Raw genomic sequence first — 23,397 nt, forward strand, 5'->3', positions numbered from 1 at the left:
AACCATCAACAAAATGAAAAGGCAACCTATGGAATGGGAGATAATTTTTGCAAATCACATATCTAACAAAGGGTTAATACCTAGACTATATAAAGAACTGATTCAACAGGAAAAAAAAAACCCAGGAGTTCATACTGTGGTAGAGTGGGTTCATGATCCAGCTTGTGTCTGTGGAGATGCCAGTTTGATCCCTGGCCTGGTGCAGTGGATTAAGGATTTGTGTTGCTGCAGCTGTGGTGTAGGTCACAGCTCTGGCTCGGATTGATCCCTGGCCTGGGAACTTACATATGCCATGGGGGTGGCCAAAAAAGAAAGAAAAAAAAGAAAACCTCAAACAATTCAATTTAAAAAAGGGGGTGGGACCTGATTAGATATTTTTTAAAGAAGACATAGAAATGGCCAATAAGTACATGAAAAGATGTTCAACATTACTAACCTTCAGGGAGATGCAACTCGAAGCCATGAGATATACTCACACCTGTTAGAATAGCTATTGTCAAAAAGACAAGAAATAAGTGCTGGAAAGGATGTGAGGAAAAAAGGAACCCTTATGCACTTTTAGTGGAAGTATGAATTTGTGTAGCTACCGTGGAAAAAAGTATGGAGGCTCCTAAAAAATGAAAAGTTAGAACTACCCTATAATCCAGCAATCCCACTTCTGGTTATGCTTCCTAAAGGAGTGAAAACAGGCTCTTGAAGACATATTTGCTCTCCAGGTTCATTGCAGCATCGTTCAATAGCCAAGACAAGGAAACAATTAAGGGTCTGTCAGCAGACAAACGGAAAATGGAATATTATTCAACCACTAGAAAGGAGGAAATCCTGCTATTTGCAACAGCATGGATGGATCGTGAGGGCTTTCTAAGTGAAATGTCACAGGGAGGAAGATAAATACTTTATCACTTATATGTGGAATCTAAAAAAGTCACAGGGAGTTCCTGTTGTGACTCAGTGGGTTATGAACCCGACTAGTATCCATGAGGATGTGGGTTCAATCCCTGGCCTGGTTCAGTGGGTTAAGGATCTGACATTGCCGAGAGCTGTGGTGTATGTCCCAGTTGTGGCTAGGATCCCGAGTTTCTGTGGCTGTGGTGTAGGTTGGCAGCTGTAGCTCCGATTCGACCCCTAGCCTGGGAACTTCCATATGCCATAGGCATGGCCCTAAAAAGTAAATAAGCCACAGTCACAGATACAGAGTAGAATGATGATTGCCAGGGGGTAGGAGAGGGAGAAACGGGGAGATTTGGGTCAAAATTCTAGTTATAAGATAAATCAGGCCTGGAGATCTAAATTTACAGCGTGGTGATTATAGTTCACAATACTGTGTTATATACCTGAAACCTAAGAGTTTAAATATTGTCACCACAAAATGCTCTTAAATGTGCTCACCACAAAAATGGAGTTATGTGACTTTATGTAGAGGAAGGCTATGGTGGCAACCACTTTGCAACACAGAGGTGTATCAAACCAACAGTGGTTCTCCTTAAGTGGACACGTAATATATCAATTTTATCTGGAAAGCTGGAAAAAATATTTTTGGATGCATTAATCACAGTTTTTTAAATATTTAATTTGGATAACTCTGATATCTGGGTCTGGTGTAGATCTGGTTCTCTTGGTCCTGTGTTTGCCTGCTAATAATTATTTGAATACTACTGGCTCAGGATCATTACATCATTTTCCTTCAGAAGATACTCACTCTCGCCTTCAGCAGTGATATGGAATCAGAACAGGCCTTGTCAATTTTGTCAGAGACTATGGAGCCTGGAGGCTGAGCCATTCTTTGTAAGGATCTGCCTGCCACTGGGGCAGCCGTTTCCAACTAGAACTCTGGGGTATTTATCAAAGCTCATCTTTCCAGGTCGGTAATGAACTCCGGCTTTTATTTCCCTAGCACACATACTTCTGACAAATGGCATTTCAGATACTTTCTGCTTGATTTGTCTTTAGGCCTGTGCTGCTTAAAAATAGGCACGCACCTTGGAGGAGGGCAGCGTGTTGTTTTTACTTTTTTGAACCTCCTCGCTTCTAGGACCCGGACCTCCCCCATTCTGCATGGGCAAGAGAGACTCCAGGTTTTGAAGCCTCGGGGTCATGGTTGCCAAGCTCCGGGCTTCCCCAAGCCTGGTGGTCATCCTGGGCCAGCCCCTCGTACCTCTCAGCCTGAACTGCTGAGCCGCCAAGCCCCAGGAGGCACCGTGCAGGACTGGGCCTCGGCGGGCTCTGGCCGGTCATTCAGGATGGCTGTGAGGGTGTCCTCATCCTTTCTTTCCCTAGACTCCCTACATCTGCAGGCTCCCCCAAGCTGGGCGGGCTTGCAGAGCTGGGCGGAAGGGCCCTCAGCTCCATGTGTCAGGGCCGCGTGTGTCCGGGCTCAACCCCGATCCATAGCTGTCGCACATCCTGCCTACTGTCCCAGGAGTCCCAGGTGGGTTCTTTCTCAGGCTTCTTTGGACCCATCCAAGCATGAGAGCCCCCTTGAGCCTTCCTCTCACCAGCCTCTCCTCCTGGCCTCTCCCTCCAGCCCTAACATTTCTTGGTGTCTCCTGACCCTATTCAGGTCTATCCCTCTTCTCTGCAATGCTAAGCCCTCAAAGAAAACACTCCTCCCACCTGGGCCTCTCGCAGTTGAGGACACCACCTTGGGGAGGTCCTCCTGGATCTCTGGTGGGTGAGCTGGCCAGTGTCTGCAGCTGGGGATCCATGGCTGTGGTGTTCTCTGCTCAGGCGGCTGTTTACACTCTGTATCTTGCCTTTGTCTCTTTTGGTAGCCTCACCCCTACCCAGGGAGTGGCCCTTACTGCCAGCTTGGAGGAGGAAGTGCCAGCAGGGCTTAGGGAGCACTGGCAGGGCTGAGGGAGCCAGCAGGACCTTAGTAGATTGCATGAAGGCAGGTTCACCAGGCTGGGAATTTGGACCTAGAGCTTGAGCGATTATGAACCCTGTGGGTACACCAGCCCGGCCAACACCTAGCACTGCCCACTCTGTGCTCAGAGGGGAGACAGACACGGGGTGGGGGGAGGGCGGTCCTGGACTCAGTGTCAGAACTGGGGTCTGGGCTGCCCGTCCCAGCTCTGGCCACAGACCTGCTTCCATTCAGCCCCAGAGTTGACCTGCAGCAGACCCTGGATCTGGAGGCCCCAGTCAGTCTTGGGGAGACCCTGGGCCAGAGCTGAGGGAGTGGGGGCACCAGAGAGGAGGGGCAAGGGCAAAATCATGCCTAGGGACACACGGGTCCATGTAACCTGGCAGCCTTGGGGACATGGAGCAGGACAAGGCAGGACATTTCTCTGTTAGCAGCACCCGTGACCCACCAGCAACTTAGGAGCCCCAGGGCAGAACTCCTGGCCAGGATTCAGGATGTGGGTGACACCTGCTACCACTGTGACTGGGGACTGCTTTCTGCTCTCCTGCCAGTCCCTGATCTTTACAGGGCCTCCGACTGTCTGCTCACCACTTCTGTTCCACATCAGACATTGGCCCTTCACCTCTGGTGTTGGAATTCGAAGAGGCCTCTGTGGTCCTGGGAGGGCTACCACTGCTCAGACCAGGGAGGGCACTCTTGAAGGAAGAGGGTGAGGACACGGGACAGTCCCTGGGGCCCATGTGGGCCATTGCAGAGTGGCTGCATCTGTTCGGGATCAGCAGGAAGTGGATGGCGCCGCCCATGGGAATATGAGGAGGTGTTTTAATGAAGGACATTTACAAGGTGTGGCGTAGGGAAATCCCAGGACTTCAAAGCGGTCACCACTCTAGGTTGGAGGGGGTGAGAAAGGAGTTACCAGAGCCCAGAGATCAGAGAGTGTCTTGGTAGCACCTGGGACCTGCGCTCAGTTGAAGGTGACAAGCGGCCTGCTGTGTCCCTGCTGAGACAAGAGAAGCAGACCTGCTTCTGCCTCTGACCTCCTGCTGCCAGGCCCAACCAGGAGCAGAGGGCGAGGGCCACATTGTGGTGCATGCGGTCGGGGAGGTGGGGGCAGCTGAGGGCAGGGGCTCTGCTGGGGGGGTGGTGATGACAGCTACGGGCAGAGGGCACCTGGAGGGTCAGGTGGAGTCTTGGGGCTTTCCTGCCACTGCAGTAGGGGTGCTGGGCCCTGGGTGTGTCTGCTGCCTGTGGGGGCCGATGGCAGCCCTAGGGTGTGTCCACTGTCTGTAGGGGCTGTTGGCAGCCCCTGGGTGTGCCCATTGTCTATGGGGACTGATGGCGGCCCCTGGGGGTGTCCACTCCTTGCAGGGGCTGATGGTGGCTCCTGGGTGTGTCTGATGCCCATGGGGGCTGATGTTAGTGCTCCTGGGACCCAGACCTCAACCCCACACTGCTCTGGATGCCAGGCTTCAGGAGCCAGACTGGGGACCTCTGGCCTTGCTCCCCCCAGGTTGGCCCCGCTTCCCAGCCTTTGGGGTCCTGAATTCCCCAGAACCTTTTCTGCCTCCTCCTCCGCCTTCTTCTTCTTCTTCTTCAGCCAGAAAATGTAACATCTGGGCCAGGAAACAAGTGGAGAGGGTTTAGCTTAGGGGTTGACATGTCTCCCCTGGGACCCTGGGCTTGGGGATGGCACTCACCCACCTCCAGCAAGGACTGCCAGGGGCAGAGCCAGGGCCAGGATCACTGCCCATACGAAGGTCCTCCTGGTCCCTGATGGGGGTGGGGGGAGGGGAGCCGATTAGTGATGTTGGCAGCAATACTGAACTCCCACTGTGTGCCTGCATGCAGCCAGAGGCTGTGGGGCAGGTCCCTGCTGTCCGGGGGGAAGCAGGAGGAGGAGGGATCTGGGGGCGGGGTGGGGGGTGATGGCCATGGGTAGGAGCTGCTCAGGAAAAGTTTCTTGTAAAACAGGACTTCTGAACTGGGTTTTAAAAGACAATGATGCATTCAGGTCAGATGGTCCAGGGGCCAAGCCGTCTTCTAGGACCAGCAGCTCCGTGGGCTGGGGAGGCAGGGCCAGGGGTGAGTAGAGCCCCCTGAGGAGAGGAAACGTTAACTGGGTCAACTGGGAGCCACTTAACGTTCTAACAGGGAGGGTCCCAGGTGGACTAGCTCCTGGAGAAAAGGTTATTTGACTGCTGAGTAAGATGTGGCTGGGAGACAGGAAGGCCAGGTGGGAGATGTTGCCACAGTCCAGGTGACAGTGAGGCTTCCTGGATGTGGTGGACGTTGGAGGAAAAGATGGGGGCACAGCGAAGGGGTCCTCAGCAAGCTCTGACTACGTCTGAGTGAGGGAGGGGGTCCTAGTTCAGGGGTCGGGGCTGGGGACCCACTGAGGGTCCTCAGCAAGACCTGTGAATGCGTCTGAGCGAGGGAGGGTCCTGATTCAGGGGTCAGGGCTGGGAAAGAGACTTAGGGGGTGGAGGTGGGTTTGGATGCATCTCCAGGAGGACCAGCTTCGAAGACCTGCTGGATGTCCAGGCTGGATGTCCTAGAGGCAGGTGGCTGTGTGGCCCTGAAGCTGGACATGTAGAATGGAGAAATCCCCTGTGCAGATGGAGAGCAAGCAGGCCCAGGGCTGGGTGGTGGAGGGAGACAGTGTAGATAGACAGCAGCACAGCTGGAGGTGGAGGTGAGGCTGGGGCCCGCTGGTGGCTGGCACTGACCTGGGCAGAGCGTGGGGTCCTGGCAGGTGAGGAAGTGTGTCTTGCAGTTGGCACAGTTGATGACCTCCAGTGTGGAGCTAATGTCTGGGAGAGAGGATGCAGAGCTTAGGGAGACCAGGCACCTTCGCCCTAACCCAGGCCTGGTCCCCAAGGACACTCACCACAGGACTCGTTGCAGGCTGTCCGGGAGGGTGAGATGGTGAGAGACTGAGGTGCTGGGGAGGCGACATAGCTGGCGGGGTAGGGGTGTGAGCAGGCACTGGGGTTGGGGGTGCTCCTGGAGAGGAGCGGGGGTGTCCTGGAAGGTTCCTGGTGGGACCTGGGGAGGGTCCTGGAGGGGTCCTGGAGGATCCTGGGGGGGCCTGGGGAGCATTCTGGGGGGCAATGGATGGGACTCTGCCTCCTGTGCCGGGAGGTCGGGGGGTGTGAAGAGCTGGCAGACCGGCAGGGCCAGCCCCAACCCCCCTCACCCTTCTCCTTTAGCTTCTCAGATTTCTCCTCCAGCTGCTGGGAAAACTGCTGCTTCAGGACACGGACCTCTTCCAAGAGCCTTGATTTGTCTGTGGAGCAGGGGAAAGGGTCTTTGAAGCCACATTTCATAGGTGGAATCAATAGCATCACTTTCTCAAGGTTGGGAATTCAAACCAGGTTTTTATTTGTTTATTTATTTATTTTTTTCTATTTTCTGTTGCTTTTTAGGGATTCACCCATGGCATATGGAAGTTCCCAGGCTAGGGGTTCAATCAAAGCTACAGCTGCCAGTCTACACCACAGCCACAGCAATGCAGGATCCAAGCTGTGTCTTCGATCTACACCACAGCTCATGGCAACGACGGATCCCTAACCTACTGAGTGAAGCCAGGGATCAAAACCACATCTTCATGGATACCAGTTGAATTCATTTCCACTTCTCCACAATGGGAACTCCAAACCAGGTTTTTCAAACAAAAACTCCAGAGAGCACACAGGCAATGCTGTGTGACCCCACCCTTCACCTGCTGCTCCAGGCCAGAGGTTTTCAGAGGAAGCCTCGCAGGCTTTTGATTATCCCAGTCCTAGGGCCCTCAGACACCAGGCTTCCTCACCATCTTGAAACTTCTTAATGGCTTGATCTATGTGAGTGAATAACTTTCCTGCTGCTTCATCCATATGATCTTGACCTGAGAACAGGACATGGGACAAAGGCAGTCAGGGGACTGAGACCCCAGGCCCGGTAGAGGTGTCAGTGCTGATCCCTGGTCTCCTGGCTGTGCCTCACCAAGATACCAGGATTCAGGGGAGGCTTGCGTGTCCAGGAACAGGGCGTGGAGGCTCTGGGAGAGCTCTGCGGGGGGCCCCGGGGTACCCCAAAGGATCTGTAGGTCATAATCAATCAGCGGGGGCAGCTCTGGCCAGCAGTGCAGGCAGCTCTTCCCGTTGGCAGGGGGCAGGATGCAGCTGAGCAGGAGAAGCAGCATCTTCTGGGATCTTGCCGTGATACCTTACCATCCTGCCTGGCAGTTCCACATGGAATGCTGGTGTCTGGTCCCCCTGGGAACCACATTCTTTTTGCAGAACAAAAGTAAGTTCCACAGGTGAGGTGAAGGCCAGCCTTAGCACAAGCCCGGGCTTTGGCATGAGACACAAGTGAGTGCCTCCACTTCCCCCTCAGAAGATGGGGCTGGTTCTCATGAGGATCAGAGAGAGGGCTGTGCTGCCCTGTGGCTGGTCCTCTGCTCTCAGAATGGAGACAGAGATTTGGAAGGTCAGGAGAGTGCAGCATAGAGAGAGAACTAGTTGTGTAAAGAGCCTGAATCTCTTTCACATAGAAGAGACTGGCCACGGGAAGCTTATCTTTTCATGGTGCCTTGTGCCTTTTGCCTGGTCAAGCCAGAGGGTCTTCAGTAGCTACCCTACCAGAGTATAGGCAGAATGTAGACAGTTCCAGCCAGTACCTGGAAGTTCAGAAAGAAACCGTCTCTGGAGCAGCAGTTCTTAAGTACAATGTGCACTGTAGAAAAGCAAAACTCCTTCTCTTCAGTAAAGAAAGAAAAAACAGTGGGATCCTTGTCACTCCTCAGCTGGTAAGCTTTCCCCTTCCACACCATGCTTCCAAGCAGCTCCTGAGTTTCTTGGGCTGAGCTATAGGCAGCTGAAAGCCATTAGGCATTTGAGGAATGATTCTAATGTGAACAAGAGGCAAAGTAGTGCCAAGAATTCAAAACAAAAGCAAACAAACACCACAGGGAAAAAGAACGGTACAAAGATATGGTGGGAAGCAGAGAAAAACTTGGAGCCACCATGACAAAATAGACAAAATGTTGCTTTCACAAGACAGAAAGCAGCTGCTATGTAAAAGAAACAGTCTGAAAATAAGAAAGAGTTATTGGAGATTAAAAATATGATAGTAGGGATTTAAAAATTCCATAGATGTTGTTGGGAGATAACAGAGCTCTCCCAGACAGGAGTGCAAAAAAATACACGTAAGAAATTGGAAGAAAAAATAAAATTACACAATCTGTGATGTCCAGGCCCAACATCTAGCTTATATAAGTTTCAGAAAGAAAGAAAAGATAAAATGGAGGGGAGAATGTTGTTTGCAATGCAAGCTGGATGGGACGTACACACAGGGAGGAATTCTGTCTTACAAGGCAAGGGATACAGAGGTTTGCCAGGAGAAATAGCAGCTTAGTTGCTAAATTCAGGCTGCACCATTCAGATGGGCTCTGAGAGGAGAAGGAGATTTGAGCCCTGCAGAGCCTCTGCTTTTTTCACTGGCTTTTCACATTTTGGGGACTATGGAATTAGCCAGCTTTTTTAAAAAATTTTTTATTTTTACTTTTTTTTTTAAAAGGGCTGCACCTGAGGCATATGGAAGTTCTCAGGCTAGGGGTCGAATCAGAACTGTAGCTGCTGGCCTACATCACAGCCACAGCAACATGGGATCTGAGCCACAACTGTGACCTACACTACAGCTCACAGCAATGCCGGATCCTTAACCCACTGAGCAAGGCGAGGGTTCGAACCCTCACATCCTCGTGGATACTAGTTGGGTTTGTTACCACTGAGCCACAACAGGAACTCTTTAGTCAGCTTTTTTCTACTTAGGCAATGCTTCTGGGAAGGAAGGCCCCAACCCAAGGCTGGGGAAAGCAGGCACTCCTTCCCCTGAACCCCAGGTAGGGCTCAGAGCTGTGCAAACGTGCAAGCTGGATGCTTACATCATTCACTGTTACAACCTCTGATCCCCAGACTTGGGGCAGGGGGAGAAGAGAATAGGGCACTGATGAAAATGATACAAGATGGAAATTTTATTTATTTTTAATTTTAATTTTTAATTTTTATTTGTTTTGGCCACACCCGTGACATGTGGAAATTCTGGGTCTGGGATCCAACCTAAGCCACAGCGGACAATACAGGATCCTTAACCCTCTGCATCACCAGAGAACTCCAAGAAGGACATTTTAGAACTGAAAGACAAGAATTTCTAGGTTGAGAGGGCCCACTAAGAATGCACCCAGTGCATAGGAGTAAGAAAAACTGCACCAAGAGAAAAGGGAACACTCCTACACTGTTGGTGGGAATGTAAGCTGATGTAGCCACTGTGGAGAACACTATGGAGGTTCCTTAAAAAACTAAAAATAGAACTACCATATGACCCAGCAGTACCACTCCTAGGAATAAATCTGGGCAAAGCCATGATTTGAAAAGATACATGCACCCCTATATTCCTAACAGCACTATTTACAATAGCCAAGACTTGGAAATAACCAAAGTGTCCATTGACAGAGGAATGGTTAAAGAAGATGTGGTGCATATATATAGTGCAATACTACTCAGCCATAAAAAAGAAGGAAATAATGCCATTTGCAGCAACATGGATGGACCTAGAGATTCTCATACCAAGTGAAGTCAGAGAAAGACAAATACCATAGGCTATCACTTATATGTGGAATCTAAAAAATGATACAAATGAACTTACTTACAAAACAGAAATAGACTCACAGACATAGAATACAAACTTATGATTACTAACGGGGAAAGGTGGGGGGGATAAATTAGAAATTTGGGTTTAACATATCCAAACTACTATATATAAAATAGATAAACAACAAGGACCTACTGTATAGCACAGGGAATTATATTCAATATCTTATAATAATCTTTAATGGAAAAGAATCTAAAAAATGGGATCACTTTTATGAATACCTGAAACCAACACAGTATTGTAAATCAACTATAATTCAATAAAAAAAGAAAGAAGGGAGTTCCTGTCGTGGCTCAGTGGTAATGAACCTGACTAGTATCCATGAGGATGAGTGTTCAACCCCTGGCCTTAACCAGTGGGTTGTGGATCTGGCATTGCTGTGAGCTGTGTGTTGGTTGCAGATGTGGCTTGGATCCTGTGCTGCTGTGGCTGTGGTGTAGGCTGGCAGCTTCAGCTCTGATTCGATCTCTAGCCTGGGCACTTCCAAATGCGGTGGGTGTGGCCTTACAAAGACCAAAAAAAAAAAAAAAAAAAAAAAAAAAGACAAAAAGAAAAACCACAGTAAAAGATTTCCCTGGTGGTGCAGGGAGAGGGTTAAGGATCCAGGGTTGTTGATTATGTGGCTCAAATTTGATCCTTGACCTGAGAATTCCACATACTGCAGGCATGCCCCCTCCCCCACCAAAATAACCACACCAAAGCACAGAGAAAAAAACAGACCATGTGCAATGGACCAGTAATCAGAATGTCTTGAGGCTTTTCAAGAGCAAAGTAGGCAAGTAGTAGGGAATGGAGCAAAGCTTATTCATTCTGAGAACAATATTTCCATCTTAGAATTCTATGCTCAATAAATCACCAGTTGGGGAGGAAGAAAGATTAATGGTATTTCAGGCAAGCAAGGGTTAAAATTGACTTCTATTCAGTTTTTGAGAAAAGTGTTGTAGGATGTGCGCCAACTGAATAAACACATCAAGCAAGAAAAATGACGGGAAGTCAGCAAGTGGAGCCTAACCCTGCAGAAGTCTGAAGAGAATGTCGACAATGACAGTCAAGGGACACCACAGTGTGACCAACGGTCCAAACTGTTTGGCTCTCCCTGGGTGGAGAAAGGTCTGGAATGCGTGGCCTAACTCAGCTCTCTCTGGGCATTGGTTTCCTCTCCTGGATTTCTCTGGTTTCCCTTACTCTCCTGCTTTTTCCCTGGCAGGATTGCCTTTTCTCCAATTAGAAGTGGGAAAATCCAAGACTCAGGCTTTTGTTTTGGGTGAGATGATCAGGGTAGGTGTTTAGGGTGCTCCCACATCAGCCATAGGGAAGCCCTCACAGAAGTCAGAGGGGTTTTCAACAAGACACAGGTTTGCTTGGTAGAAGTCTGCACTGAGGTTTGGGCTAAAGCCCTGGAGTGTGACGGGTCTTCCTTATCCTTTGGTTATGCTTTTCCCAAAGGAAATGTTTGAGAAGGGCAGGATTCAGGTGTCATTTTGTCCCTGGCCCAGTACCCTCTACACTCACCCCCACGTCCTGAGCTTTGGTCTTTGAAAGTGGTGTTGGCCCTTTTAGGGGCATTTAAACTCCAAATCATAGATGTGGGTGGGGGAGATTTTAATCCAGCCCAGAACTCTGGTTAATTTTCTAGTTTCTGCTTGTTTGCCTTGCTTTCTCGCCTAGTGTCTCATTTAATTCACTGGTATGTTGTGTCCTTGGAAAGACTTAGGGATTTGGAACGAATTAGGAGTCTAAACATCCTTGCCGTTTCTAGGCATTCCGGGGTCAGAACTTCCTTCCTTATGTTGGTCCTTTTGGTCATCTGGGCACATCCAATACCTCTACACAGGGCAGCTCATTCAGTGTTCGAAGATAGAAATTAAGCTGCTGTTTCCTTTTTCTTCATTTTTTTTTTTTTTTTTTTTTTTGGCTGAGCCTGTGTTATGTGGAGGCTCCTGGGCCAAGGATGGAACCCACACCACAGCAGTGACAACACTGGATCCTTAACCTGCCGAGCCTTACGGGAGCCCCTAAGCTTCTTTGAGACAGAACGTCTCTGTAGCCCAGGTGCTCCTTCAGCCTATCTTGGGACCTTGTCTCATGTTTCCCCTGTTCGATTGCTCTCCTTCCCAACCACCCTTTCCTGCCTTTGGCAGGACACACTGTGCAACTGGATTGCCCCTGACCTTGCCTTTGTGTTTTTGTTCTCCTATTTCTCCTGCACTTTCATTTTGTATCACATATAAGTGGCCTCAAACTTAGTGGCCTGAAATAACACTCATCTGTCATGTCACTGTAGGAAGTCTGTGCTTCTCTACTCAGAGTCTCATAAGGCTAAAGTCCTGATGTTACAGAGCATAACCTAATCATTCCCTATTCAGTGCTACATCCTACTAGGGGGGAGGATGACAATGGGTGTGGACACCAGGGGACAGGAATCTTGGACACCATCTCAGAATTCTTCCTACCACACCTCCTAAACCCTAACTACCTATACTTTGGACCTGCAATGGTGTCACCAACCCCCCTTTCCACACAATGAATCACCAATTTGGATTAGGAATTGTGTCTTCCCAGAGCCCCTCAGTGTGAATATGAGTTAGTTGGAGGCATAGTGGCAATGCCACCCTGACACTAGCTCCTGGAGTCAGTGCACCCAGCCTAACCATCCTTCATGAGGCTGGGGGACTGATAGGCCACCTTCACTCCTGACCAACTAGCTACAGAGATGGGGGTTTTGGCTTCCTCCTCAGCTTTGATCACTGACTGGAAAGGCTCACATACCTCAGAAAAGGACTGTATTTATGATTATAGTTTAGTTATTGAGGTTATAAATCAGGAGACATGCAGGGAAAAGTCTGGGAGATTCCAAACTTGAAGATTTCCTGTCCTCAGGTAGGTCATTCACTGGTACATGGACCTGTAGCAGTGATCAGGAAGCTCACTTGCGCCTCAAGGTTAGGGTTTTTATTAGGGTTTCATTACATAGGCACGATTGATGGAGTCTTTGGTTATGTGATTGAGCTCCACCCCATCTCCTCCTTCCCTGGAGTCTCAGCAAAGACACCCCCATCACTCAGAATTCCAAGGATCTAGAGTTTACCTCCCAGAAACCAGGGTCAGAGGGCCAGCTAGACTCTTCACTATCTAACAAGAGCACAGAAAGACACTATAACTCATTAAGGTTTTGGCTTGAATGTACCTGGATCCCGGCTTTGTGCAGAGCTTCTGGAGTCTCTTGGAATCTTCTGAGAGCTTCTCAAATCCCAGATGCAAACTTTGGATTCTCAGGTGCTGAGTTGTGGGGATATTAGGATAGTAGCAGTGAGACATCTGGAGGTGAGTAGACCATTATGAAGGCACCTGTCTTCACAAAGTACATGACTGAGTCAACTCACTTGGTTGGACAAATTGTCATAGAGATCACTGACCTGTAAATCTTGTTGAGTTGTTACAAGGAACCTTGGTTGAAAGAGTGTTTGATATATCCAAAAGGTTGGTAACTGCTTGGTCAATGCCTTTACAAGTGGTTGGATTTTGTTGTTTGATTTTTTAATGAAAAAATTAGAAAAAAATTCCTCACCAGACAACCCATCATAAATGAAATATTCATTTCATTTTCTTTCTGGTTAAAACTCATGTCTTGAAATGCTTTGTTGTATCTACTTAGAATGATCAATGGGGCTGCCTGGGGGGATTTCTCTTGCAGAATTTGTTGGTAGAGAACATTAAAATTGCATGAAGCCACTCGTGTAATTTTAATGATCATCAAAAGAATTTTGACTGGAATTGGGAGGAATTTAAAGTGCAGTGATTCTTCTGGGAAAGGTTGAAGACATGTGCCTTTGGTATTCAAGGAGGCAAGGTCAAGTCTCTCTAGGACACTACTTCACCTGTCCCTGCTGCTGGCAGAGACCTTCTCTCCATAGACAGGGGCCATGGCCAGAGGTGTGAGAGACAAAGAGCTCCAGGGTATCTCCCTGCTGGGCCTGGAGATATTAAACAGGACTCTGTGCAACCCATCTGTTCCTTCCAGGAGGAGAGAGATGAGAGTCACAGTGGGTTGAGACCCGTGCTTCCAGGCCAGTGCCCACCACCCCACACCTCACACCCCATCTCTGAGTTTTTCCATTTTGTGGTCACTGAGCTTGGTTCTTGCATCTCTGAAGCCTCTTTGGGTTTCTCCATCCCACAGTGACTGCCATGGCATCTAATCCCTGTGATGGCCATGTTTGTTTTCCTTAGGTAATCATTGCATGCGATATTGTGACATGTTTTATGTGGTTGTTTTTTTTTTTTCTTTTACTTTTTCTTTTTCTTTTTTTTGTTTGTTTTTTTAGGGCTGTACCTGCGGCATACGGAGGTTCCCAGGCTAGGGGTCATATTGGAGCTGTAGCTGCCAGCCTACACCACAGCTATAGCAATGTCTGATCCAAGCCGCATCTGTGACCTATACCACAGCTCATGGCAATGCCGGATCCTTAACCCACTGAGCGAGGCCAGGGATTGAACCCACATCCTCATGGATACTAGTTGGGTTTGATACTGCTGAGCCACAATGGAACTCCTCTGTGGTTGATTTTAAATGTCATTAAACTCTGGTATAATCTGTTCCCCCTAGTTTACCAGCCTGTTTTGAAATACAGGGCACAATCATAGAGGCATTTTTCAGATCATCTCCTCTTCATAAGGTCTTGGCTCTCTTGGCAGTTCTGCTGGCAGAGGTCTGGGTGGTCCCCAGGGCAGGTCCCTATGCAGCTGTGAGCATGGTTCATATAGATGACTGGGGGTGTCTGCTCCTTGTGATGGAGGTGACACCCCACTGCCACTCTCAGCACACCGCCACTCAGGTGCTTCTTCCTGTTCTGGATGCTCTGATGAGGCCCTGGACCCCAGCCATTGCTCTGCAGAAGAAGGGAATTGGCTGCTCTCAGCCTCCAGTCTAGTGCAGACGGTGCTGCCCATCGCCCTGTTGGCTCCTTGTCCTATGTTCCTTTTTGGGATGTTCCGGCACAGACACAGGGAGAATGGTCTGAGCTCTGAGGTAGATGTGACAGGTGGGGGGAATTTATGCTGGTCAAAGGGGGTTTTGATGAAACAAAGCTCTAACTTCTGAAAGAGGTATTTGTCGTCCCTGGAGAAATAGGAAAAGAGAGAGAGGACCCTCAGCCCATGCCATATGTAGAAGATGCTGTGGAGAAACCCAAGGCATATGGAGAAGCCACTGTGGAGAAGCCCATGCCACATGGAGAAGCCCCCTGGGGAGAAGCCCACATCATATGGAGAAGCCCACACCTTATGGAGAGGGGCCCTGATGAAGAAGCCTATACCATGTGGAGAAGCCCCTTGTGGGTGCTCTCGTGGAAAGGCCCGGCTAAGGCCACTATTTGAGTCATCTCAGCCCAATACCAATATGTGAGTGAAGACGTCATTGGTGACTCTGGACCCTGGCCTCCCAAGTCTTCCCAGATGAAGGTTCTGGAACAGAGGAAAGCCCCTGCCTTGCCACAGCAGCCCCCCCACCACCAAGTGATCCTGGGAACACAGGCTCTGTGCAAAGAGCACAGAGCACAGATTTGTTTGTCAGCAGGGGAAGGACTCCATGTTTTGCCCAGTGGTGCACACAATTGAGGGTTCTGCAAAGTTGAATTAAAGGCTTCACTCAGAGTGGTGATGGCCTTTCTACCTGAGGATCCCCAGTCCTAGGGACTCGTGCATGAAGTTTGGGGTCTCCAGGTGGACTCTGATTACACTAAGGGCCACAGGTTGAAGCCCCAGGTAAGTAACACTAGCTGCTGTCATCTGCCACCTCCAAGAAGCAGTGAGATGGGGTTGCAGGGAGGCAGCCTGGACTTACTGTGCACACCGTCCTTGTGAAAAGGAGGAGGTGGGGCAGAAATGTGCATGCTACCTCCACTGAGCTGGGTCTGGGCTTGTCATTGCTCTGGCATTTCCTTACTGAGTGATCTCAGGCCATTTTCCTCCTGTTTTTGGGCCTCAGTTTCCTCATCTTTAAAATTAGGGGTGATTAGAGCGCCATCTCCTGGGGATTTGGTGAATATAGATGTCAAGTACTTAACATCAGGATTTCTCTCAAGGCCTTTCCCTTCTCTTCAGAAGCACTTGGATGCGGCTGGACCGAGTTGCCAAATAATGATAGCTAAGCATTGTGAAGTGTGTACTGTGTGCTGGGCATGGTGCTCAAAGCAGAGAACCTTTTAGGTACGCACGAGCCATGGGAATCCTCCTGTTTGAGTCCCGTGTGCCAGGGAATCAGGAGTTGGCTGCTCAAAGGAGCCTCTTAGCATCATCTGAAAATATGAGGGATTAGACGGGTGTTCTGGGTTTCCTTGTGTTGGGCGGCACATCTGGAGAGGGCTTGCAATGGAGGAGAGGCTGGGGCACCTGGCTGTCAGGTGAGCTTTCCAACCTTCTCCCACCGTGTGTGCAGCCCAGGACTTTTCCCACATGTCTGCAAAATGTCATTTGTTGTGTGCCTGCAGCTTGCCAAGGGCCATGCTAGGTGCTCCACAGAGATGAGCGGATCAAGAACCTTGCTCTAGGCCTGGGAGGGGCCGATCTTTCCCCAGGGACTTCTTGCATTGCTTGGAGGGTAAGCGTGGGCAGTAGAAGATGTGGGGCATGGAGCACAGGGTCCAACCTTAAGAGGATGCCCATTAAGACAGGCAGTTTTAATCCTAGTAGCCTGGCAAGGGGCACACCCAGGGCTGGATGGCTCACCCCTCTTGCTGGATGTGGGGCGATGCTGCTGGACACTGACCAGGTCTTGTCCTCTCCATCCTTGCTGCTCAGCTCCCCCTCCCTCTTCACCTTCCTCTCTGCAGTCACGACCGTCAGGGGATCCTGCAGAGCTCCAGGATGGGGGCCCCGTGGTGGGCGCTGTGACAGGCTGTGTGCTCTCTGCCTCTTTCCACCCTCCCCGCTCTGCCCTGAAGCCAGTGTTCTTTCTGCTGGGCAATTCCCACTTCCCTGTGTGGAAGGAAGGGCCTCGGCCTTTGAACTGTAAGCTTCAAGGAACATAGCTATCGTTTCAGAATCTGCTGTGAGCTGGATGCTTTAGGCAGGTGATCCCATTTCATCTTTACAGAAGTTATATGAGTCCAGGTAGGCGAGGTCCAGCCCTGGTCATTTACCCCCACCTCTTAGTGGCCTTAAAAAACCCCAAGACTTATATGTCCTTTATGTTTTGTATTTATGTGTCTGACTGGTCAGAGCCGCTCAGAGGTCCAGGCAGATGGAGCTGCCTCTTGGACGTTGTGGTCTTGGTGCCAAAGGGAAAGGAGAGTGCGGGAGGGTCTTGCATGGGCATTGAAGGCTCAGCAGGGAAGCAGAAAACATCTCCTCCATTCACAGGTGTCTAGTCATACAGCCCCTCCCACCTTAAAGAGACGTCACTTATAAGGTAGCTGGAAAGTGCTCCTGCAGAGGACATTTCAGGAGAGGGGCCTGATGGGACCAGTGGGGATGGTCACCACACCACAGGAGGTGAGCTTGGATGTCCCAACATGCTGCACTGGCTCCTCCTCACTGAGTCACCCCTGCAGCGGAGCAATGAAACAGCAGGTAAAAACCCAGAGCACTCTGACTCCAAGGTCCCTGCTCTGGGCTAATAGTTGTATTTTTCCATCTTGTTAATCTTTTCACTTTTTATTTTTATGGTTGCACCCAGGGCATATGGAATTTCTTGGGCCAGGGATGAATCTGAGCTGCAGTTGTGACATCAGATCCTTTGAGCTACTGCCCTGGGCAAAGGATCAAACCCAGCCCTCGGCAGAGACCCGAGCCACTGCAGTCAGATTTTTTTTTTTTTTTTTGCCTTTTTTGGGGCCCTACCTGCTGCATATGGAAGTTCCCAGGCTAGGGGGCGAATGGGAGCTACAGCTGCCGGCCTTCACCACAGCTACAGTAACACCAGATCTGAGACACATCTGCAACCTACACCACAGCTCATGGCAATGCTGGATCCTTAACCCACTGAGAGAGGCCAGGGATTGAACCCATGTCCTCATGGATGCTAATCAGATTTGTTACTGCTGAGCCACAATGAGAACTCCTGCAGTCCGATTCTTAATCCACTGCACCACAGCAGCAACTCCTCCATCTTGTTAATCTTGATGATCCAAAGTCATTTATGGGATTCAAAGAGGATTTTAAACCCACACAAAGCTCCAGACTAGAAAATTGTCCTGTCCTCAGTGTTCTCAGAACTTGGCCTCTGCTCACTGGTGCCAAATAGAAAATCAGAGACAGAATTTGGGGCCAAGGAGAAAAAAAAAATAGCTTTATTGCTTTTCCAGGCAAAGGAGGCTCACGGCAGGCTAACTCCTTAAAGACTTTGCCTCCTCCGCCTTGGAGAGATGTGGAGGTGGTTTTATAGTTTCAGGAGTGAAAAATAGGGCCACAGATAAGGATCAGGGTAGAGGCAAACTTGCATTTTTTTTCAAAGCTGGTGTTCAGTGGTCTGTCTGGTGGTCCTTCTTTCCGGAATGAAGAATGCTTCATTAACACCTTCCATTTGTTGGGGGCAGGGGTGATTAATTCTGCAGAAGAACTGAATTATTCTGCAGAACTAAACCATTATCCCTTGAGGAGGAACAAGGACCCTCCCCAAGGCTGCACTGTTGTCTCTTGACTGCTCCTTCCATGTCTCTGCATCCCCTCCCTTCCCTGATTAGCAACTGTCTGAACCTGCCCTTTGGAACTCAGATAAGGTCCTGGAGGCTGAAGTTAATTCCCTAAAAACTAGAAATGGGGGACACAGAAAGACTTGTGCCCAGGAGCCTCACAGAGCCCTTTAGGGTTTCATTAGGAGTGGCCACTGGCTTTGATCACTGTCCCATCTCCTGTCGTCTGTCCTGACAGTCTCTGGCTCAGGAGGGGGGCAGCTGTGACAGGAGGAAGGGGGTGCTCCGTGAATGGAGCCTGTGGCACAGGTGAGCTTTTGCTGGGGCTGTCACTCTGCTAGTTTCCTATGTGCAGAAGGCAGGACTCAGAGAGGGTAAGACACTGGTCAGAGCCAAACAGTGAGCATCTGTGAGGTGAGACCATCTGGCCCCATCCTGAGCCCCACACAATCCTTTGAGGGAGGCTTTGCCCAGCATGCAGACTGAGCAGGAGACTTTGGCTGGGAAGTCTGAGGATATTTACAGTCCTAAGAGGCACTCAGTGCCCCGTGAAGACACCCGGCTGTGTCTGGAAGATTCTGGTCCATGTGAAGTGCAAGTTCAGCTGCCCTGCAGCTTGTGTGTCCTGGGGCCCTGGGGAAGGGTGGCCGGGACCAAGAGTAAGGCTGCTTGGGTCACCAGGGAGGGGTGCGAGTGGTCACAGGAGACTGGTCCCTCCCTGTAGGCTGTGCAGCACCCCTGGAGCCTCCGACCTCCAGACACCACGCAGGACAGAGCGCTATCCTGGGAACCACCTTTTGCATCTGGGAAGCTCCATCATCCAATCAGTCTCCAAGGATGAAACATCAGCAGCTTAAACTTTCCTTCCTTCCTGTTTCCTTGTCCCCTGACCTTTCATCATCTCCAGCCTCAGGTGAACTTTGTAGGGAAAAGAGCCAGATCCCCTGGAGCGTGGCCGCTTCCCCAGGCACTGCCCACCCCCACCCCTGTCTCAGCCCCTCACGCAACTGGGCGGGGGAGGGGGAGGTTGGCAGTGGCCCTCCAGCTTCCTGGTAGGCACACATGACATGCACATTTACATCCATTTTAAAACTTTTCGAATTTATTTATTTGCCTTTTTAGGACCTTAACCCACTGAGTGAGGCCAGGGATCAAACCTATATCCTCATGGATGTTAGGTTTGTTACCACTGAGCCACAATGGAACTTCTGTTTTGTGTCCATTTTAAAGATGAAGAAACTGAGGTTTAGAGAGATTAGAATGGCTGGTCCAAGGTTGCCTATTAGCAATGGGCAGAGAAATGCATTGACTCAGGTCTCTGACCTCAGGGTCAGTGCTGCCTGCCCTGCTAAGAGGGAAAGCCTGGAGGAAATGGGCCTCAGAGGTGCAGGGCAGCACCCTTCACAGTCCTGGAGGGCCCTTGTGCTGTGCAGGTGAGGAGTGAAGCCCAGCAAGGAACCTGGGACTTCTCCAGAAGGGGAGGAAAAGCTGTGAGTCTGTTTTTGGGAGAAAGTGGGGCTCAGCTCATGGTGGGGTGTGTGCTTCCAAAGTGAACTGGGTGGGGTGTGGGCTGCTGCTGGGAGGAGAAGGACCCAAGGCTGTGAAAGAATGTGGCTCTCTGACGGGTTTCACATTAGTCCCAGCTCTGGGTAGGCTCCTGGGTCAGAGTCAGGAAGAAACTTGTCTCTTACTAGCCATGTGGGAGCCTCTTACCCTCTGGGGATAGTAATAATGCATAGTTCCTGGAATTGCAGCGGAAATTATTTAAAATTATTTTAAACCACTTACGTGCCTGGCACATAGCACTGTATATAACAATGACAATATTGATGCCAACTTCTAATATTGTTAATATATCACTGCCCTGAGTTCCCTGGCAACACCACTCATCCAGCCCCAATGGGTGGGTGCCTGGCCGGGTGCTGTACCAGACACAGTACTGGAGGAAGACAGAACATTTATCTGATGGGACTCTGTGTTTGATGAGCCGGAAGACCCTGGACAGGATCCATGACCTCTTGGAACCTCAGTTTCATCTTCTATAAGTTCTCCTCTCTTACCAAGCAGAAAGGATGACATTCAAACCAACAAAAGCCACATCAGTGACAAACACCAAGTCAGAGGAAGAATGAAAGTCAGCTTCTGCTTTTTAAGGCTGCACTCGAGGCATATGGAAGTTCCCAGGCTAGGGGGTGAATCAGAGCTACAGCTTCTGGCCTACACCACAGCCACAGAAACTAGGGATCTGAGCCACATCTACGACCTCAGATCATGGCAATGCCAGATCCTTGACCCACTGAGTGAGGCCAGGGATTGAACTCAAGATCCTCATGGATACTAGTTGGATTAGTTTCTGCTGCACCACAAAGGGAACTCCACACAGTGTGTGTTTTTTGGTGACTGGCTTTTTCATCATGTTTTCAAGGTTCATACATGTGGTAGCACTACTCCTTTTTATTGCCAAATAATATTCCATTGTATGGATTTACCCCATTTATCTATTCAGCAGCTGACAGACACTTGATTCCTGAGGTGGTCTTGTATTGCTACAAACTTTCCTCTTAGAACGGCTTTTGCTGCATCCCATAGGTTTTGGAGTGTCGTATCTTTGTTGTCCTTTGATGCTAGGTATTTTTTAATTTCCTCTTTGATGTCTTCAGTGATCCATTGGTTGTTTAGTAGCATGCTGTTTAGTCTCCATGTGTTTGTGTTTTTTGCAGTTTTTTTCTTGTTGTTGATTTCCAGTTGTATAGCGTTGTCAGAAGAGACGCTTGATATGATTTCAATTTTCTTAAAGTTACCGAGATTGGATTTGTAGCCCAGGATATGATCAATCTTAGAGAATGTTCCATGTGCACTTGAGAAGAATGTGTATTCTGCTGCTTTTGGATGAAATGTCCTATAAATATCTATTAAGTCCATCTGGTTTAATGTATCATTCAGGGCCTGTGTTTCCTTATTGATTTTCTGTTTGGTTGATCTGCCCATTGCTCTAAGTGGGGTGTTAAACTCCCCCACTGTGATTGTGTTATTGTTGATTTCTCCTTTTAAGGTTGTTAGCAGTTGCCTTATATATTGTGGTGAACCTGTGTTGGGTACGTAGGTATTTATAATTGTTATATCATCTTCTTGGATTGATCCTTTGATCATTATGTAATGTCCTTGTTTGTCCCTTAAAATAGTCTTCATTTTAAAGTCTATTTTGTCTGTTATGAGTATTGCTACACCAGCGTTCTTTTGATCCCTGTTTGCATGAAATATTTTCTTCCATCCTCTCACTTTCAACTTGTGTGTGTCCCTAGAAGTGAAGTGGGTCTCTTGAAGACAGCATATATATGGATCTTGTTTTTGTATCCATTCAGCCAGTCTATGTCTTTTGGTTGGGGCGTTTAGTCCATTCACATTTAGGGTAATTACTATTTTTTTTTTTGTCTTTTGTCTTTTGTTGTTGTTGTTGTTGCTATTTCTTGGGCCGCTCCCATGGCATATGGAGGTTCCCAGGCTAGGGGTTGAATCGGAGCTGTAGCCACCGGTCTACGCCAGAGCCACAGCAACGCGGGATCTGAGCCGCGTCTGCAACCTACACCACAGCTCACGGCAACGCTGGATCGTTAACCCACTGAGCAAGGGCAGGGACCGAACCCGCAACCTCATGGTTCCTGGTCGGATTCGTTAACCACTGCGCCACGACGGAACTCCAGGGTAATTATTGATATGTATGTTCTTATTGCCATTTTATTAATTGCTTTGGATTTGTTTTTGCTGCTCTTTTTTTCTTTCCTTCTTGTTCTTTTCTGCCTAGAGAAGTTCCTTTAGTATTTGTTGTATAGCTGGTTTAGTGTTGCTGAATTCTCTTAGCTTTTGTTTCTTTGTAAAGCTTTTGATTTTTCCTTCAAATCTGAATGAGAGCCTTGCTGGGTAAAGTAATCTTGGTTGGAGGTTTTTTCCTTTCATCATGTTAAGTACATTATGCCACTCCCTTCTGGCCTGCAGTGTTTCTGCTGAAAAATCTGCTGATAACCTTATTGGGGTTCCCTTGTATGATCTTTGTTTCTTTTCCCTAGCTGCTTTCAATATTTTCTCTGTGTCTTTAATTTTGGTTAGTTTGATTAATATGTGTCTCGGGGTGTTCCTCGGATTTGTTTTATATGGTACTCATTGCACTCCCTGGATTTGAGTGAGTGGTTGCTTTCCCATGTTAGGGAAGTTTTTGGCTATTATCTCTTTGAATATTTTTTCTGTCTCTTTCTCTCTCGCTTCTTCTCTGGCACCCCTATAATATGGATGTTGGTGTGTTTTACATTGTCCCAGAGTTCTCTGAGACTCTCTTCATTTGTTTTCAATCTTTTTTCTCTTTTCTGTTCTGCATCCGTAATTTCCACTAATCTGTCCTCCACCTCGCTTATTTGTTCTTCTGCCTCCTGTATTCTGCTATGGCTGCTTCTAGCGAAGTTTTTATTTCTGTTATTGTATTTTGCATCTCTTTTTGTTTAAGTTTTATATCTTGTATCTCTTTGTTCAGTGTTTCCTGTAAGTTATCCATCTTTGCCTCCAGTTTATTTCCAATGTCTTGCATCATCTTCAGCATCAACAGTCTAAAGTCTTTTTCCTGGAGGCTGAGAATCTCCTGATCACTTAGCTGTTTTTCTGTTTTTTTTTTTCCTTTATCCCTCATCTGAGTTATAGTCCTCTGTCTTTTCATTTGTATAGGTTTTTGGTGTGGTGACCTTTTTACAGATAATAGAGTTGTAGCCTCTCTTACTTCTGGTGTCTGCCCCCCTGTGGCTGAAGTCAGTATGGGGGCTTGGTGTAGGCTTCCTGATGGGAGGGGCTGATGCCTGCCCCCTCGTAGGTGGAGCTGATTCTAATCCCTCTGGTGGGTGGGGCTTAGTCTCTGGATGGGATTAGAGGCAGCTGTGTGCCTGAGGGGTCTTTAGGTAGCCTATTTACTGAGGGGCAGGGCTGTGATCTGGGTTGTTGTTTGCCCTGGGGCTTCTCAGCAGCTGACTGATGGGTGGGGCCAGACTTAGCCAAAATGGCCACCTCCAGAGAGAGGCTTGGCTGCTGCTGAATATTCCCGAGAGCTTTGCTTTCAACGTCCTCCCTCACAACAAGCCACGTTCACCCGTGTTTTCCCAGGATGTCCTCCAAGAACTGCAGTCAGGTTTAACCCAGATTCCTATGGAGACCTCACTCAGCCCTGGGACC

The 23,397-nt window shown here is 49.0% G+C and overlaps 1 protein-coding gene and 1 long non-coding RNA gene across 6 annotated transcripts; one reads left to right on the plus strand and one right to left on the minus strand.

Moving 5' to 3' along the window:
* Positions 1-3,668: 3,668 nt before the first annotated feature.
* TEX51 (testis expressed 51) lies at positions 3,669-7,098 on the minus strand. 5 transcript variants are annotated; one of them, XR_014829292.1, is made up of 7 exons: positions 6,851-7,098; positions 6,678-6,752; positions 6,063-6,152; positions 5,593-5,696; positions 4,568-4,636; positions 4,422-4,479; positions 3,669-3,866 (listed from the first exon to the last, which is right to left on the minus strand). XR_014829292.1 is itself a non-coding variant. In XM_084999052.1 (7 exons), exons 1-7 carry the CDS (start codon positions 7,047-7,049, stop codon positions 3,831-3,833), a joined length of 924 nt encoding a protein of 307 aa, XP_084855178.1. In that variant the 5' UTR covers positions 7,050-7,094; the 3' UTR covers positions 3,669-3,830. The 5 variants fall into 5 exon arrangements, 4 of the variants coding, with proteins under 4 accessions (XP_084855178.1, XP_084855179.1, XP_084855181.1 ...); XM_084999052.1 differs by having other exon boundaries at positions 4,564-4,636; positions 5,593-5,676; positions 5,754-6,152; positions 6,851-7,094; XM_084999053.1 differs by having other exon boundaries at positions 3,669-3,863; positions 5,589-5,676; positions 5,754-6,152; positions 6,851-7,094.
* A 77-nt stretch (positions 7,099-7,175) lies between these two features.
* Positions 7,176-20,336, plus strand: LOC146395800 (uncharacterized). The gene is made up of 4 exons (XR_014829328.1): positions 7,176-7,655; positions 15,662-15,703; positions 16,048-16,157; positions 18,914-20,336. It is a non-coding gene; the product is annotated as an uncharacterized LOC146395800 (long non-coding RNA).
* Positions 20,337-23,397: the final 3,061 nt, after the last annotated feature.

The sequence above is a fragment of the Sus scrofa genome, chromosome 15 (genome assembly GCF_054392235.1).
Source record: "Sus scrofa isolate SSC_HxYL_T2T_F1_AM1 chromosome 15, Sscrofa_HxYL_maternal_Yorkshire_Landrace_v2.0, whole genome shotgun sequence".
NCBI lineage: Eukaryota > Metazoa > Chordata > Mammalia > Artiodactyla > Suidae > Sus > Sus scrofa.

What these genes read in the sequence shown, in the direction of transcription:
- TEX51 (XM_084999052.1), bottom strand. Translation starts at nt 7,049, where the DNA reads ATGCTGCTTCTCCTGCTCAGCTGCATCCTGCCCCCTGCCAACGGGAAG. An exon ending in CCCTGAATCCTGGTATCTTG is followed by an intron (nt 6,753 to 6,850) that starts GTGAGGCACAGC and finishes TCCTGTTCTCAG; the next exon opens with GTCAAGATCATATGGATGAA. An exon ending in GGACCCCACGCTCTGCCCAG is followed by an intron (nt 4,637 to 5,592) that starts GTCAGTGCCAGC and finishes CACCCCCATCAG; the next exon opens with GGACCAGGAGGACCTTCGTA.